The 18,238-nt window shown below is 46.2% G+C and overlaps 1 protein-coding gene across 1 annotated transcript in view; it reads left to right on the top strand.

Moving 5' to 3' along the window:
- The first annotated feature begins 841 nt into the window (after positions 1-841).
- LOC118207385 (receptor tyrosine-protein kinase erbB-3-like) overlaps positions 842-18,238 on the top strand; it is a 32,304-nt gene continuing 14,907 nt past the window's right edge. The window contains exons 1-9 of the mRNA XM_035380891.1: positions 842-1,309; positions 9,693-9,850; positions 10,415-10,601; positions 13,920-14,045; positions 14,371-14,433; positions 16,035-16,153; positions 16,485-16,626; positions 16,776-16,889; positions 17,014-17,131. Coding sequence (XP_035236782.1) covers positions 1,228-1,309; positions 9,693-9,850; positions 10,415-10,601; positions 13,920-14,045; positions 14,371-14,433; positions 16,035-16,153; positions 16,485-16,626; positions 16,776-16,889; positions 17,014-17,131 — 1,109 coding nt within the window. The 5' untranslated portion in view covers positions 842-1,227. The remainder of the gene's footprint in view (positions 1,310-9,692; positions 9,851-10,414; positions 10,602-13,919; positions 14,046-14,370; positions 14,434-16,034; positions 16,154-16,484; positions 16,627-16,775; positions 16,890-17,013; positions 17,132-18,238) is intronic.

Below are 18,238 nucleotides of genomic sequence, written 5' to 3'. Positions count from 1 at the left end.
CGCATCTCACTCAACAGCTGCCGATCTCGTTGAGCTGCTAGTTAGTACAATCGGGTGTGGTTTGTTAATGTTGAAATTAGAAGCTACAGGATGAGAGATCTACAGGAATGGGGTTGATCAGCCCTGGTCTAAATCAGTGGTAATCAACTCTGTTCCTGGCGATCTATCCTGTAGGTTTTCATTCCAATCCTAACAAAGCACACCTCATTCAATAGCTAGAGGTCTTGTTTAGTTGCTAATTCAGAGTCAGGTATGCCAGTGAAAACCTACAGGAGGCTAGATCTCCAGGAACAGGTTTGGTTACCACTGGTCTGAATAAATTCAAAGTTTGGAGTAATACTGATAGTAACAGTAGACAGCAGTCAACGTACAACATACTAATCATTCAAAATACCACGACTGAATAAAATATGCTTCCTATGTCATGTGAGCCCTCTTAAAAAACAGGCATTGTTGTAAAAATACAAACGTCCCTTTAAAATGCCGGAGTTTTCCCCCTCCTCTAAATGCTCTTGTATTTAACTGTATGTTCTGCTGTTTCTTTTTGTCTGTCCTACCCTTTAAAGCGGATTTTATTATGTCCTGTATTCTTGTTGTGATGTACTTATGTGTTTCTTAATCTTATATAAGTATACTACTACTACGAAGTATTCATTCTTTGTTTTTTAAAAACCCGTTTTAAATTGTTTTTGATTCTCGCGTAAAAACTTGCTCCCAGAAAACGGAATTCTTCCACAGCAGCACTCCCAATATACAGCGTCTGATTGGTTCAACAGAATCGGCTCGGACAAATCAGAAGTTCGCATGTCTTGTACTGTTGGAGTACGAACCTGGCGTGAAGCGCTCAACTTTTTCCTCCACCTGCATGGACTTTCCACTCCAAGTCGACTTTTCATACACTCTGTCTCCGATTAGTTTTTATCTGGCTTTGTTAATAGTTTATTTCGCGTATTTTACTGTCCAGACACCTTTTATCTAGAATAATCTTTGAACGTTATGTGAAAGGTAGTATAGTAAAAAAGTTTTTGTGTGAACTTTTGACAGCATGGTACACTGCCAGTAGTCTGCGAGGTGTAGAGAAAAGTTTTACATCGCAGAGACAGTTCATTGCAAATTATCAATCAAACTCAACTTAATTACAAAAGGTATTACATACAAGAAGGCTGGAACTACAGACGCGGTCCATGATCGCATTCATCTGATCTGAGTGCCCTGTCGGGATTGAGGATGACTGCCCATCAGCAGGTGCTCGCGCTAAACCTCGCGTTGCTGTGCTGTCTTCAGCTCACGACCGCTCAAACCCAGGAAGGTAGGCTTTGTCAGACTGCTCCTGCAAACTGTTTAATATCAGAGAGACATATCTGGGCATTCTTTTCAGATGTATATTACAACTCTTTACTTATAATTAGTAAAAACGGAGTCTTTTAACTGTTATTGCTGCTCTAATGATGCATGTCAGATAGAATACATTTCTTATTAAATTCATCTAATTGTCACGTCTCAAAATAATAGCTTGGAACTGGGTGGCATTCAATCTGGGAAGAGGGATAAACTCACAGCTCTGTCACACGTTCTACTAAAAGGGTATTGCGTTTCTTGAATAACACGTGCTTTAAAGCCATGTGTGTTACCAAATTGACCGTCAACTCTCAACTAGTAAACTATAGGCTACTGTATGTAGGATCCGTTTAATCCACGGAGAAAAAAAACAGCAAAACTAGCCCATGGTCTGGAACTTCTTAATTGCTTTGCCGTTGGCTTTTGTCTTACGGTATGCCTCTCTGTTCATTTTCTTCTTCTACTACTTCTTTCTCGGAAAGATTTGGTTCCTTTTTGCACAACTCTTGCTGGACCAGTGCCAAGCTCCCACAGGGTTATTGCGTCTTCTTTCTCCCCTGAGAAAGGTGTGCCCAGGTGCAGCTTTATGAATCTGATGTTTACACTGAGTCAGTGTGGGTGGAGTAAGAAGATTAGATTGTACATTTTCTTGTCAACCCTGTAATGACTCAAAAGTGTCAAAACGTGTTGTGTTTGTTCGGAAACCAGAGTGAAATCGGGAGAGGTAAAGCTTCAGTACCGCTGTGGTCTCAGTAAACTCGCGGCGAGTTGTTGGTACGACCCGCGACTTTTAATGAAAGGCTGAACAACATGTAAATGTTGTGAAAGTTAAGCGTGCCAGACGTTTTAGTGTTCTCGTGTAAATTTATACGGGAAGGCATATCCCATGATTTCCAAAGCGTCTAATTGCACAGATTGTGGCGATAATAATCGCAGATGATAGTGGGGGTAGATAGTCTTTTCGAATGAGGATCGTGCGGTGTGAGCTGTTACAACTTCTTGGTACGGATGTAGAGCTGGACGTTTCAGCAGCTAACTTGCAGACTGAAGTTACACCAAAACTAGCAGCAACAGAAGCTCACTCACCTCTTCAGACATTTTACTGGCTGCTGGTCGCATAGTGCAGGGTGAGAATTGCAGCTTTTCAATCATTAACCCCGTCTCATCCCCTCCCTCCCACTCCCCATATTGAGAACACGATAAATGTCTCTGTCGCATCGCTCTCAAGAAAGACGACTTTGTTCCCCAGCAGCTCCCTAATCTCGGCCCCAAGCATATTGCGTGAGTCACCAGAGGAAATTGCTTTACGATTGTAAAACATTTTGCGTATATAGATTAAAGGAAACAACATAGGTGTAGACTTTGCTGGGGCTCTTAGTAGCTTAGTTCTCTAAAATCGAAAGTATTGCAGGAACAACTGTTGTACTCTCCGCGTGTCATTTACCCGGAAGACCTGATGGTTGGATGAACTGTGACTCTGGGTTGTCCACTCATGAATCAAAAATTCAGCAAATGGGACAAACACCAAACTGAGACCCTGCATACAGAATTCTGTAAATATATCTTTGAAGTGCTTAGAAAATACATAACGGCAATCTGATTGAAGAAGCATTTAATATTGTGACCCCTACTTGCATCATTACAAAAACCTGGAATAGCAAGAGCTGAGGAAAGAGAACAGTCCCCCACAATCAGCTCTTTGGTTCTTTACATACATTAAGACAATCTAACACCGACCGAATCAGAACAAAATTACAAACCTAATTGGAACCAAGTGGGAATATCAAACAAAATACCAAAGTAAAATGAAATGTTATCTGGCCCTATAAATATAGGACACTGTGATAAAGTACTATCAACAATGACTGATAAGGAACTGAGAACCAGTTTGACAAAGTACAGACGTAGCGACTCCACCTAGATATGGTGGCTGGCAAACACAAAAAAATTTAAATTAAAATTCATGGCTGCCGGAAGAAAGAATGATTTGTGCCCACAGTGCAAACACAATAAAATGTGGAGGGAGAAGCACTTCCTGATTGAATGTGCTTGGGCCAAACCCACTATGAACTCTTCTCTACAATTAGCCACAAAATTGTGCCCAATTTGACCATAAACCTGATATATCTGATAGTCTGGAAGGGTTACAAAGCCATTTCAACTTGCCATTGGAACCATTAATTCTGCTCTGTACCAGAAAATTCTTAAGGAGAATGTCCGGTCATCTGTCCGTGAGTTGAAGACGGAGCATAATTGGGTTATGCAGCAAGACAATGATCCAAAACACAGTAGAAATTCCACATCTGAATGACTGAACATAAACAGAATTAAAGTTTTGGAGTGGGCTAGTCAAAGTCCTGACTCGAACTGAATAGAGATGCTGTGGCAGGACCTGGAACAAACAGTTAAAGCTCGAAAAACCTACCAATTTGTTTGAATTAAAGCAGTTCTGCCAAATTTCCTCCACAGCGATGTGAAAGACTGATATCAAATTATAGGAAGCGTTTTGTTGCTGCTGTTGCTGCTAAAGGTAGTGCAGCCACTTATTAAGTTTAAGGGGGCAATTACTTTTTCACATGGGTGATATGGGTCTTTTCTGATTTTTTTCATTGAACAAATGAAATCATTTAAAAATTGTGTTTTGTATACACAGGTTCCCTTTGTACAATATTGCAATCTGAAACCATTCAGTGTGACAAGAGGAAATCAGGAAGGGGCAAATACACTATATGACCAAAAGTGTGTGGACACCCCTTACTCTGATGCTGTTTTTCATGTTTTGGGCTGGGCCTCTTGGTTCCTCTGAAGGCAAATCTTAATGCTATAGCATACAATCACATTCTAGACGAATCTGTGCTTCCGAACAATTGGGGAAGGCCCTTTCCTGTTTCAGCATGAAAAATGGCCCTGGACCCACAGAGAGGTCCATATAGGAATGGTTTTCTCAAAAGCGGTGCGGAATAACTTGACTGGCCAGCCCTTAACCCTGACCTCAACCCAGTCCAGTACCTTTGGGTTCAGTTGGAAAGCCAACTGCGAGCCAGGACTAGCTGCCCAGTCATTGTCTGACCTCACAAGCTCTTCAGGCTGAATGGAAGCAAATCCCTGAAGCAATGCTCCAACATCTAGTATAAAGCCTTCCCAGAAGAGTGGAGGTTGTTATAGCAGTAAAGGATGGACCAACTCCATATTAATGTCTATAATTTTGGATGAGATGTTGGATATCGGGTGTCCACATACTTTTAGCCATGTAGTGTACTTTTTCACGGCACTGTATGAGGGGAAGACCAAGATTGCTGCACACTAACAGCACAGTACCTGTTCACTTGCCGTGCTTTAAGGAACGGTGAGTGGCTGGCATGCAAGCACGCACACACACACAAAGTACGCATACTAAAGAGTGCACACTACTCAATGCGTTTCATCCTTTTTCCTTTTTTGTAGCGTCAGTAGGAAATCTTTTTTTTCTTTAATTACATTTATAATCCAGTCTCTGAGGAACAGTGAGTGACTGTGTCATACATACACACTAGCACGCACACACACACACACACACACGCACACACACACTCTCTTGGCAGTCTGAAGTAACTGTAACTGTGACTTGTAACTGGAGTTTTCAGGGTAAAAAGTTAAAGAGAGAGAGAGAGAAAGAAAGAGAGCGATTGTCCACTCATGAATCAAAAATTCAGCAAATGGGACAAACACCAAACTGAGACCCTGCATGCAGAATTCTGTAAACATATCTTTGAAGTGCTTAGAAAATACATAACGGCAATCTGATTGAAGAAGCATTTAATATTGTGACCCCTACTTGCATCATTACAAAAACCTGGAATAGCAAGAGCTGAGGAAAGAGAACAGTCCCCCACAATCAGCTCTTTGGTTCTTTACGTACATTAAGACAATCTAAAAATCAAAATGGATGGAGACTGCTGCTCTGGGTGGGTGGGTGTGGGGGGGGGGGGCGGGGCGGTGTTGCTGCTGGTGCCGGTTTCTCGTGGCTGTGGAGGCCGCACGCTCTGCTGCTCTGGGTGGGTGGGTGGGGGGGGTGGTGTTGCTGCTGGTGCCGTTTTCTCGTGGCTGTGGAGGCCGGTGGGTGTGGGTGTCGGGGGGGGATGGGGGCGGTGTTGCTGCTGGTGCCGGTTTGGAGGCTGCACGCTCTGCGGCCGATGGGTTAGTGGGTGGGTGGGTGTGGGGGGGGGGGTGGTGTTGCTGCTGGTAGCTTGTCAGTTGGCGCCTGTTGAGAGCAGTGGTCTGTAGTTCAGCGGCCTTCGTTCCACGCTGCTTCAGCAGGTCTGTGCTGTAATCCCTGTAGCGGTTCTTTTGTCTGCCAGCGGATGGCTTTGTGTTACTGAGCTGGCCGCAGAGAATACAATGTGGTAGACCAGTGGTCTCCAACCCTGGACCTGCAGAGCTACAGGGTCTGCTGGTTTTCATAGTGATTCTGCACATCATGAATCAATTAGAGCAGTTGATTACACAGTTAACTCAACTCACCTGGTGTCTTGGGTCTCAGTTGGGTGCTGATTTGAAGGTGAAAACAAAAACCCACAGACCCTATAGCTCTCCAGGACCAGGGCTGGAGACCTCTGTGGTAGACGGTGCTCAGGCATCCTGACGGGCGGTAGTGTAGTATAATGGGTAAGGAGTTGGTCTTGTAACCAAAAGGTCACAGGTTTGATTCCTGGGTAGGACACTGCCGTTGTACCCTTGAGCAAGGTACCTAACCTGAATTGCTTCAGTATATATCCAGCTGTATTATATGAAGTTGTGTAAGTCGCTCTGGATAAGAGCGTCTGCTAAATGCCTGTAGTGTAATGTAATGTAATGACTACATGGCCAGGCCAGCAGAGGTGGCACTTAGCAGGGTGGGTCTTGATGCAGAGGTAGTTGGTGGTGTGGAGGATGCCACTGTGGGCTACACGGTCCTCCCGTGTCAACCCCAAGATGCATTGGAGGCAGTGGATATGGAAGGCCTCAATGAGCCGAATATGGTGCCTATGTGGGGTCCATGTTTTGGAGCCATAGAGGAAAGTCGAGAGGCACATGGCAGTGTAGGCCCTGACCCTGCGCAATGGAATTAACCAACATGTCAAACAAAATAAGAACTGTTTTATATTTCCAGCGTAAAGGTTTTCTTAGTCTGAGTGTGCGGTGAAACAAAGCTATAGACTCAGTAGGCCGCTGTCCTGACTATACATCCATGAATTGGTGAAAGTGTTGGAACTCCCTCAGACAAAGGCCACAACCTCCACCCCAGATAGCCTATAATACATGCTTATCCGTGGCACGCTAGTGGTTAGGCATTTCATTTCTGATTCCACCAGGACCACAAGACGTTTTAGGTTTTTGTAATTGGAGCTTTTCCACCAGTGCTGTGTGTGAGATTGGGTTTATCAAGTGGGCTGTGGTTATTTTTAATGCTCGGTTCCTGTATTATTAGGTATTCGTTAATCACATTGCGACATGTTTTTGTGACGTTGGTCATAGCATTCCATTCTCCTTCTGTGTCAATATTCAGTGTGTAATTGTGCGTGCGTGTGCACGTGTGTGCGTGTGCACGTGCGCGCATGTGCACGTGTGCGTGTGCGTGTTCGGCAGAATTTCCTGACCTTCATCAGTCAGCACGTGAGCATTTGGCGGTGGTGTGTGTGGGAGAGCCCTGCTCGTATCTGATTGGTGGGAATGCCCGGAGCCCAGCGGCAGTGATACGTTGCTACTCTGTTTGAGGCTATCGGGCTGATGGGGTGAGCCATGAAGCCGGGCCAGCATTAATAGGTGCACTGCTATGGGACTCTTGCTTCCGCCAACAGAGAAAATGAGGAAATAACCCACAAGGAGTTAAACCGCTGATTATTAGCCTTTTCTCGGTTTTTGTTTGAGTTGTGTGTGTGTGTGTGTGTGTGTGTGTGTTTGTGTGTGTGTGTTAGGGCACGGTCTGTTCTTACATACCTGACTTTGATCAGACACACCCTCTGGGCAGAGTGCGCTGTGGGAATGTCCCCTCCCTCCCTCTTGAGAATGAATGGCATCATTGCCAGCACATCTGGCTGCTGCAGAAAAGGACTGTTTCTATCTAGAACATTCCAAGCACCAGCAGAGGCCAGACTGTCCCTCTCCACTCCCTCCTCCACCGTCCCCGTCTCTCAGAAAGTGATACTCACTGCCACACTGCCTCATTGTCTACTGCTCAAATCACAGCCCTAGAGATTTCTGTGATACACAAACACACACACACACACACACAGATACACATACATGCACATGCGCTCGTACGCACATGCTCACTTACAGACGTGGACACACACGCATACACATGCTCACACACATACAGCGCTGTGAAAAAGTATTCTTGATTTTCTCTATTGCATATTTGTCACACTGAATAGTTTCAGATCTTAGACAAAGGGAAACTGGGTAAACACGAAACGCATTTTTTAAACCATTCATTTAATGAAAAAATGTGAAAAGGTAATTGTTACTCAATTAACCAATTAACCAAATTTAATTGCTAATTAGATTCAGCTGATTGAACACGGCCAGACTTGATTGTTGATTTTCTTTGGTTGATTTATAAATGGGCCTTCATGGTGCCTCTTAGTGATATCACTAACACTGATGTTCTCCACTTTTATTAGTCACTCTGGATAAAACCGTCTGCTAATTGATTACAATGTGATTGCAAATAATTCTGTTTGCGTTTTTTTAAAAGGGACTATCGAAGCTCATTCAGAATCAGTTGGAAATACAGAGCCAGAGGACTCCTGGAACTGAGCTAAAAGTAGATGTCCTGCTGCCATTAGAGCCCATTCCTTTGCACAAAGCAGAGTATTCATACATAATGTAGCCTGCCAGAATTAGACTCACAGACCCTAGACTGGACACTGATGCATTCACGGACATTCGGCAGGGGAGTGGGGGATGGAGACAGACCAGCTGAACATCGCCTGGGACCCCCCCCCCCCCCATCTCCACACATGCATGAAGGCATACACACACACAATCTACATGCACACGCATCTATACACCCACACACACACACATCTATGCACTATACGCGCAACTCAATGAGTCACCAAACTGATTCATTTCTCTGTCCCCTTGGTACAAAGTCCACCACTTCCCTCTCTACGTCCTAGTAAAATCTGCCCAGTAATTCTCAGCAACTCTTTATCTCTGGAGAGGACATTTCCTGGTTGTTAATCTGAATGATTTCTTGAGCTTGTGTGTAGAGATGTTTATCGTGTGTTTCGGCTGAAGTGTATTGCCAAATGCCAGTGTCTGTGTACGTGTTTGTATGGTGAATATTCTAGATTTTGTTATGCTGACTAGGTGATTTTTTCTGAATTTGTTGGGATTGTTCAGATGGTTGAATTTGTTGTATGTATGCATTGAATATTTAGAATATTTGTCAGGCTAATTGGTCAGTCAGGCTGTAGCTTCAAATTCTATAATTATTGGCTTGAAGTATGCTAGTTATTCTATTCCTTTCAACAGCTGTGCTTCTTTTCCTAAAGCAGGACTTCTCAAAGTAAGATGGGGGGGACCTTGGGGGATGTACAGAGACAACAGGGGGGTGGCAGTGAGGGTTGAAAAATGTCCATTGGAAACCAAGGGGGGCCTGATCGAAAAAGCTTGAGAACCACTGAGCTAAGGGAAGCCACTGACGTGCTTCAGTTTGCATGTCCCTCTGGACACTCTAAGCGTCAGTGAGAGTTTGTGATGTAACATAATGGTCTGTGTGTGTCTTTGTGTGTTTACATCCATTCTTCCCTTTCCCTAGTTGCATCTACACAGAGCTCAGCTCTCACCTAAAGGCACCCCATGCCGAAGTGTTGATTAGTCAGGGGAGCTTCTTTTTTATCTCTGTTTCCTCCGTCCTGACCCCTGACCCTAACCTTGACCCCATGACCCTGGTCCCTGAGTCTAACCCTAAACCCTAAACCCCAACGTCTGCCCACAGGGCAGTATTTGATCATTTTCACTGCCACACACATCCTGCTCTGGCATTTCATCTTAAGTGAGGACTGGTCACATACGTTTGGTGATAAATCTCCCCCAGCGTGAGCCTCCCTCACCAGGCTGAAGATGTGCAGAGCTGTGTGATTTTAATGCCACATACTGGGCCTACCTAGTAACACACCGATTCTGAGTAAAACAGCATGTGCCTCACACTGCTTTCAAATCCGTATTTAAATCCTATGGCACTCCTGTGCTTGCCTGAATTAATGGAGATTAATGTCTTCACATTATGTTCCGGGACTTGTTCGTATGCGTGTATGTTCATGCATGCGTATGCTCATGTGTGAAATCCTCAGACAAGCATCTCACCTCCCTCTTCCTCCTCCCAGTGTCGGTGTGCTCGGGTACCCAGAATGCCCTGAGTGCGAGCATGAGTCCGGAGGTGCAGTACAACATCATGAGGGACATGTACAGTGGCTGCCAGATCCTCATGGGCAACCTGGAGATCACCCTCATGGACCAGCACCATAACTTCAGCTTCCTGCAGGTACTGGCTCTGCCCCTGAGCCACGCCCCTTTGAATATGCTCAGCACCTATAAACCACACCCCTTTAAACATGCTCATCACCTATAAGCCACGCCCCTTTAAACATGCTCATCACATATAAGCCACTCCCCTTTAAACATGCTCATCACATATAAGCCACGCCCCTTTAAACATGCTCATCACATATAAGCCACGCCCCTTTAAACATGCTCATCACATATAAGCCACGCCCCTTTAAACATACTCAGCACCTGTAAACCACGCCCACTCAAACTTGATCACCTATAAACCACGCCTCCTTAAACATGCTCATCACATGTAAACCACACCCACTCAAGCTTGATCCCCTATATACAAACCACGCCCACTCAAACATGATCACCTATAAACCACGCCTCCTTAAAAATATGGCCATCCACTAAAAATGTACAGAGCACTAATAGCCTTGTGATGTAACTGAAGCTGTTGCTACTGAAGTTACCCCGACTTTGCAGTACTGAGATTCCACCCCCCCCCCGCCCCCCCACCCCACCCCCCACCCCTCCACCATCCTATCCCTCCCAGTCAATCCGGGAGGTGACGGGCTACATCCTCATCGTTATAAACCAGTTCCACAGTCTGCCGCTGGACCAGCTGCGCGTGATCCGGGGCAACACTCTGTACGAGGACCGCTTCGCCCTCTACGTCCTCCTCAACTACCAGAAGGATGGAAGCCTCGGGCTGCGAGAACTGGGCCTCACACACCTGACTGGTGAGGGAACGGAGGAGAGAAAGAGAAAGAGAAAAAGGGAGAAAGGAGGAGGGGTAGCATGGAAGGAGAGAGGGGGAGGAATGCAGTCTGTATATAGAACTTATACTCTTGGTTCTTCGTTGGTATGGTTGCCTTTCATGAGTGCTTCAGTGTTGTTGAATCTTTACTCGCTGGTCTGGGAATGTCAACCAGATGTGGTGCTATTGCTAATGTTATCCAGGTGAATGCACTTCTGTTTCCCCTATAGTCACTCTAGATAAGTGCATTTGATGAATATAATGTAATGAGAAGGGGGATGCATGGAGAGAACAAAGACAGGTTGGAAATGGAAGAAGAGAGAGATGGTAGGACCATACCTCGCCCATTGTTTAAAATGGTCTTACAGTGATGCCTCTCTTTTCATGATACAATCTCTTTAAATGGGAGCAGGTCTCATTCATGTATAACAGTGTTCTGAAAGCATGCCCACAACCCTCAGAGAAGGGGGAGAAGGGGTGGAAGGGAATTGGAAGGGGAGTGTAAAAGGAAATGGAGAACCCAGATGCAGATATCAGGTATGACATCTGGTGTCCAGGACAGTAGTAACACGCTCATGTGTGCAGGTCTACCTCTCATCCCCTAAGATAAGAGTTTCAGCCTTGGGGCTGACAAAGGAGGAAGTGAACTCACTGACAGGAAGTGAGCTCATTGATAGGCCCAGCGCTTGGGGCCACCACCAGCCCACATTTTCTTTTTCCAGCAGTGCGCTTCAATACTCGAAAAATGTATCCTCCGCTCCTCCACTACCATCTTGTCTCCTCAAAGCTCCCGAAACCACTTTTTGCATCCTCCTTCTCTCCAATGTCCCAATATTGGAGGAGACAAGTGAAGCAGCTTCAAACTTGGCTCCTCGTTTCCTCCCAATGAAGGATACTTCAATGTATCCAACCGTGGAAGTCTTTCTACATTTCGTCGTTCTCACACCCACAGAAATTGAAACTCCATCCCACAGAATCTGACACTATACAAAGAAATGAGAGATGGTAAACAACTTCTCAGGCATTTAAGAGACAGTTTTATCCAGGGCAGAGAATCGACTTGTACAATACGGCCGGACATTTGCTGGAGCATTTCTGCTGCGGTACCTTGCCTAGGGGTACAATGTGCAGTGTGCCCCTACCTGGGAGTCCACCCTGCGCCCTCTGGGTTACGATGCAGGTCCCTAACCGCCATGGTGCCGCGCTGCCGCCCACAGGCTAACGGGAGCAGGCTTCCATTCGAAGCGGCACAAGTGGGCGGGGTCCCAGGGAGACAGAGAGAGAGCGGAACACCCTGCGTGCGGTTGGAACATTCTTCGACGTGCCGCGCAATTAAAAATGCGCTGCAGGCGGAGAGCGTTCAGACCCGGTTGGTTTAGCCCGGGTCGTGTCTCACACGCGCTGGGGGAATCTGGTCTCTGTCTCCTGTTTGTGCCGTACGGTCTGTGGCGCGGTAGCGTACGTGCACACTGGCTCGAGGGTCTCTAAGGGCCGAGCAACACCCTCAGAGCTCCTGTCCGTCATCGGGGACGGGGGCGGGACTTCCAGTATTTCCTGCTGAATAAAGGTTTTGTTTTGTGTTCGGTAGCAGCAGTGTGACAGACTGAGGCTGCACACTCCCCGCTCAGGAGAGCGTTCCTGTCCAAACGTGTCAGGCCCAGAGTGTTTTTTTTACTCAGAAATTGTGTGAGTGTCTGCATGTCTGTGTGTGTGTGTGTGTGTGTGTGTGTGTGTGTGTGTGTGTGTGTGTGTGAGTGTGTGAGTGTGTGTGTGAGTGTCTGCATGTCTGTGTGTGTGTGTGTGTGTGTGTGTGTGTATATCTGTAGTACTGTAAAGTTTGTATGTAGTGTGTGTGTGTGTGTGTGTGTGTACACTTGTATGTATGTACTGCTGTAATGTGTCTGTAGTGCTGTTATGAGTATGTGTATATATATCTGCAGTACTGTAAAGTTTGTATGTAGTGTGTGTGTGTGTGTGTTTGTACACTTGTATATATGTACTGCTGTAATGTGTCTTTAGTACTGTTATGTGTGTGTGTATATATATCTGCAGTGCTGTAATATTTGTCTATAGTGTGTGTGTATGTTTGTGTTTCTGTAGTGCTGTAATGTTTGTTTGTGCGTGTGTATTTGTAGTGCTGTAATGTTTGTTGGTAGTGTGTGTGTGTGTGTGTGTGTGTGCGTGCTCGCATGTGTGTTTGTGTGTGCGTGCTCGCATACGTGTGTGTGTGCATCTGTAGTTCTGTTGAGTCTGTATGCCTTTGGGCACATGATGCTAAGTGACAGCACTAATTTTTCATCTGATTAATTCCAAGCTTAGTCTACGGCTTTGAAAAATGTTCTGAATTGAAGGGCACATTCTTCTGAACAAAGCAAAACTTGAATGGTGCAAATAGCATATGGCCAATAGCAGTGTTTTAATACACTACATGGCCAAAAGTACGTGGACATCTCACAACCAACATCTCATCCAAAATTATCTGAATTATTATGGGGTTGGTCTACCCTTTGCTGCTATAACAACCTCCACTCTTCTGGGAAGGCTTTATACAAGATGTTGGAGCACTGTTGCAGGGATTTGCTTCCATTCCACTTGGCTTGCAGCTTTACTGATTCCAGCGTCATGCACTAGCTGTTTGGACCCCGGAATCGCTGCTTTGCAGCTGTATTTATTATTATTATTATTATTATTATTATTATTATTATTATTATTATTGGTATGATATAACTACTGAAGCAGTTTGTGAGATTGGAGTGTGGGGGCAGGGGTCAGACACAATGGTTGCTATTCCAAAAGTCCTAAGAGCAGAAGGTTTTTACATTATTTAACTGGACTACAATAACTGAGTTTTAAGTTGGCTTCACTTGAAATCAACATTTTTCTGCAATACTCTACCAAATTGCTGGCTACTTTGAGAACACGCCACAAGCAAAGACTCACTTTGATGTGAAACACTGCGAAAGCAATGAAGATTACATGTGGTGACGTTGTCTGCTGTGACTGATTACACTAAACACTGTGATAACCTGCCCCAAGGGAGCCCTCTGCTGTAAGATATATTGTGCTGCCATAAACTTAGGTATCCAGTATGAGCACATTTTATATTCCCTACCAGTGCTTCAGATGCATAAGCATTTTCAAAACATTAGTCAACAGGATTCCCACGGGTCCTTAAAACATAGTCTTATATCATCTTAAATTCACTTCTCTAAATTAAAAGCCTTTCTAAATTTTATATAGATTTCTAAGGTCTTAAGCAGTTCTCTTACATTGCCTGTTCATGTGTGTTCCTGTCTCACAGAGATCCTGAAGGGGGGCGTGTTCATCTCCAGGAACAAGTACCTGAGCTACGCCCCCCAGGCCAACTGGGCAGACATTGTGAGGGACAGCAGTGCCCCCATCCAGATTGAAGACAATGGCCAGAAGTGTAAGTGTAATGATATGGAGGTGTGTGTGTGTGTCTGTGTGTGTGTGTGCACGTGTGATGTGTGTTCGTGTGTGTGTGTGTGTGTTTGTGTGTGCACGTGTGTGTGTGTGCATGTGTGTGTGTGTGTGTGTGCTCGTCTGATGTGTTTGTGTGTGTATGTGTATGTGTGTGTGGGTTTGTGCGCGTGAGGTGTGTGAGTGTGTGTGTGTGTGTATGCGTGTGTGTGCATGTGTGTGTGTGTGTGTGCGTGCATGTGATGTGTGTGTGTGCGTCTGTGTGTGTGTGTGCGTGCGTGTGTGATGTTGACGTATTTCCTGTTTTTCAGTGGAATGTCATGCGGCGTGTCGAGGGCACTGCTGGGGACCCAAAGAAGAACAGTGCCAGATCTGTGAGTCTCCCCCCCCCCTTCCCCTCCACCCCCAATCTCTCCCGTCTCTCTCATTCTCTCTCTCTCTCTCTCTCTCTCCCCCCTCCACCCCTAATCTCTCCCCTCTCTCTCATTCTCTCTCTCTACCCCCTCCCTTTATCTTTCTCTCTCTCACTCTCCCCTCTCTCTCTACCCTCTCTCAATTCAGTTCATTTCTCATAAGGTTTATTGGCCTGACCACACATCAGCATAGCATTGCCAAAGCGATTGTTTGCATGAACCAATAGTCACAACAACAACTACATAAGAAATAATAAAGTGTGATAATATTGTTTGGGTGCTTGGACCTTCAGTAACGGGGCAGGGTTGGAGGGCTTTGTAAACAAATAAAACAGTGGTAATATTCAGCAATAACCATGAAAATAATAACTAAATTAATGAATTAATACATTTAAAGAACTACTTTCTTTATGATGGTGGAGTTGCGTGTTCACTGTTTATCAGGGCCACGGCATGTTGCCACATACCGCTCTAGAACTCTCACCAGACAAGCGAAGAAAGCTCTGGATTTGGTGTCAGCGAAAGGCCCCCAGCAGGCTGTTTCTAAAGAGGGCGACGTTGCTGGGGTCCCCAGGGGGCTTTGGGGCCAGGCACTCATCTGAGAGGGTACGGCCGCTCCCTGTACGAGCCTCCCATAGAAAGGTGTACTGCTGATCTACGGAGAGGCTTGTTCCTGGGCCCATCACTACAGACAGCCTTGATCCAACTGTAGGGGAGAGTTGCTTGTTCCGTGGGGAGGTAGAAAGTATGCTAGGCTAGAGGACATTTTAGGGATAGCAAGGTGCTGTGCACAAAGCAAGATATGTTTTTTTTTCCCCAGGGAACTGTGCATTAGGGGCCAAGGTATACACTACATGTATATGAGGAGCGTGCGTCTGTTAAACTTCATTAGCTAAATTAGCTGATTAGCTTCAGGCTAAATTAGGTGCTTGGAAGAATAGGAAAAACAAAAGGCTGGGGGCAGGATCAATGCGGGTAGAACGCATTATGCGTGGGCTTATGGCAGCAAGGCTTCAGGTGGAGTTCCCCTATTGCGCACTTGTACATAACAAATCTCATTTTGAAGGGGCCAGTGTCATGTTGATGATGAAGGAAAGCTCTGCCTTGATTCTTAATCTTCTATATGTTTAAGGTGAAGTTACAGTACATTACAGGCATTTAGCAGACACTCTTACCCAGAGCGACTTACATTGTATCCAGTTATACAGCTGGATATATACTGGAGCAATGCAGGTTAAGTACCTTGCTTAAGGGTACAACGGCAGTGTCCTACTGTGGAATCGAACCTGCGACCTTTAGGTTACAAGACCAACTCCTTAGCCATTATACTACACCGCCGGTGAAGTGCTGCTGTGTGTATATAAGAAAACATTTTGTGGAAGATCTCGTAATCTTGACTGACTCAGTGATCTTGACCCGAGTTCCTCCATCGGCGACTATAGAAATAACGTTTTTTTCATTCAAGTTCTGTCGCTCTTCCTCCCCCCTCTCTTTTTCCCTCCCCTCTCTCTCTCTCTGTCTCCCTCTCTGTTCCGTTCGCCCCTGCCCCCGCCCCCCTGCAGTGACGAAGACGGTGTGTGCCCCGCAGTGTGATGGCCGCTGTTTTGGGACGGGCCCCAGCGAGTGCTGTCACATGGAGTGCGCCGGCGGCTGCTCTGGCCCCCAGGAGACCGACTGCTTCGTGAGTCCCTTTGCCCCGCCCCCACTGCCGACGCTGTTCCGCCATAGGCCGGGCCAAACGCCTGCTGTGAAAAAGACACTTTTTTCTAAAACGCTTTTCTGTTTGTGTGGGTGTGCACGTATCTGTGTGTGTCGGTGTCTGTGCGTGTTAATGTCCGTGCATGTCATGTCTGTATGTGCGTGTGTGTGTCCGTGTGTCTGTGTGTTTGTATCTGTGTGTGTGTGCATGTGAATGTCTGTGCGTGTCTGTGTATGTGTGTGCATGTGTGTGTGTGTTTCTGTGTGTGCGTGTGTCTGTATCTGTGTGTGTGTGTCTGTCTGTCTGTTCACAGGCCTGTAGTCACTTCAATGATTCAGGAGCCTGTGTGCGACAGTGTCCTCAGCCCTTTATCTATAACAGACGTACCTTCCAAATGGAGCCCAACCCTGGCGCTAAGTACCAGTACGGCTCCATATGCGTGTCCCAGTGTCCCAGTGAGTACCCAGCATGCCTCTGTCTCAGAGAGTACCCAGCATACTTCTCATTCTCGCTAAGGACCCGCTGTGTCTGTTTCAATATTGAAAAAGTGTTTCTGCAACGTGTGTTAGATGGTTGTAAGTTTGAAAGTTCTCTCGTTCCGTAGCACACTTTGTTGTGGACGATAGCTCGTGTGTGAGCGGTTGCCCTACCGACAAGATGGAGGTGAAGAAGGATGGGCTGAAACAGTGTGAGCTCTGTGGAGGACTCTGCCCCAAAGGTACTCTTTTTACCATGATGGTAATCACAGGGATGGTGATGGTGATAGTGAGGATGATGATGGTAGCGATGCTAGGGGTGACGAATACGGGGATGATGATGATGATATGATCTGCTTGCTCCAGCTTGCCAGGGTACTGGTTCTCCTGACAGACAGACGGTGGATTCCAGAAACATTGACAGTTTCATAAACTGTACCAAGATCCAGGGAAGCCTACACTTTGGGATCATTGGGATCTCAGGGTAAGTCTACTAGTGACCGCAGCTCTCTGGGAGAGTCTAATACTGACCACTGCTGTCTGGGGGAGTCTAATACTGACCTCTGCTCTCTGGGTGAGTCTAATACTGACCACTGCTCTCTGGGAGAGTCTAATACTGACCGCAGCTCTCTGGGTGAGTCTAATACTGACCACTGCTCTCTGGGTGAGTCTAATACTGACCACTGCTCTCTGGGAGAGTCTAATACTGACCACTGCTCTCTGGGGGAGTCTAATACTGACCACTGCTCTCTGGGAGAGTCTAATACTGACCACTGCTCTCTGGGAGAGTCTAATACTGACCACTGCTCTCTGGGGGAGTCTAATACTGACCACTGCTCTCTGGGGGAGTCTAATACTGACCACTGCTCTCTGGGGGAGTCTAATACTGACCACTGCTCTCTGGGAGAGTCTAATACTGACCACTGCTCTCTGGGTGAGTCTAATACTGACCACTGCTCTCTGGGGGAGTCTAATACTGACCACTGCTCTCTGGGGGAGTCTAATACTGACCAGTGCTCTCTGGGAGAGTCTAATACTGACCACTGCTGTCTGGGAGAGTCTAATACTGACCACTGCTCTCTGGGTGAGTCTAATACTGACCACTGCTCTCTGGGTGAGTTTAATACTGACCACTGCTCTCTGGGTGAGTCTAATACTGACCACTGCTCTCTGGGAGAGTCTAATACTGACCACTGCTGTCTGGGAGAGTTTAATACTGACCACTGCTCTCTGGGTGAGTCTAATACTGACCACTGCTCTCTGGGTGAGTCTAATACTGACCACTGCTCTCTGGGAGAGTCTAATACTGACCACTGCTGTCTGGGAGAGTCTAATACTGACCACTGCTCTCTGGGTGAGTCTAATACTGACCACTGCTCTCTGGGTGAGTCTAATACTGACCACTGCTCTCTGGGAGAGTCTAATTCTGACCACTGCTGTCTGGGAGAGTCTAATACTGACCACTGCTCTCTGGGTGAGTCTAATACTGACCACTGCTCTCTGGGTGAGTCTAATACTGACCACTGCTCTCTGGGAGAGTCTAATACTGACCACTGCTGTCTGGGGGAGTCTAATACTGACCACTGCTCTC

Source organism: Anguilla anguilla, chromosome 11 (genome assembly GCF_013347855.1).
Source record: "Anguilla anguilla isolate fAngAng1 chromosome 11, fAngAng1.pri, whole genome shotgun sequence".
NCBI classification, from domain to species: domain Eukaryota; kingdom Metazoa; phylum Chordata; class Actinopteri; order Anguilliformes; family Anguillidae; genus Anguilla; species Anguilla anguilla.
Note: the sequence above shows the minus strand (reverse complement) of the source record. Positions and strands in the feature narration are given on the sequence as shown.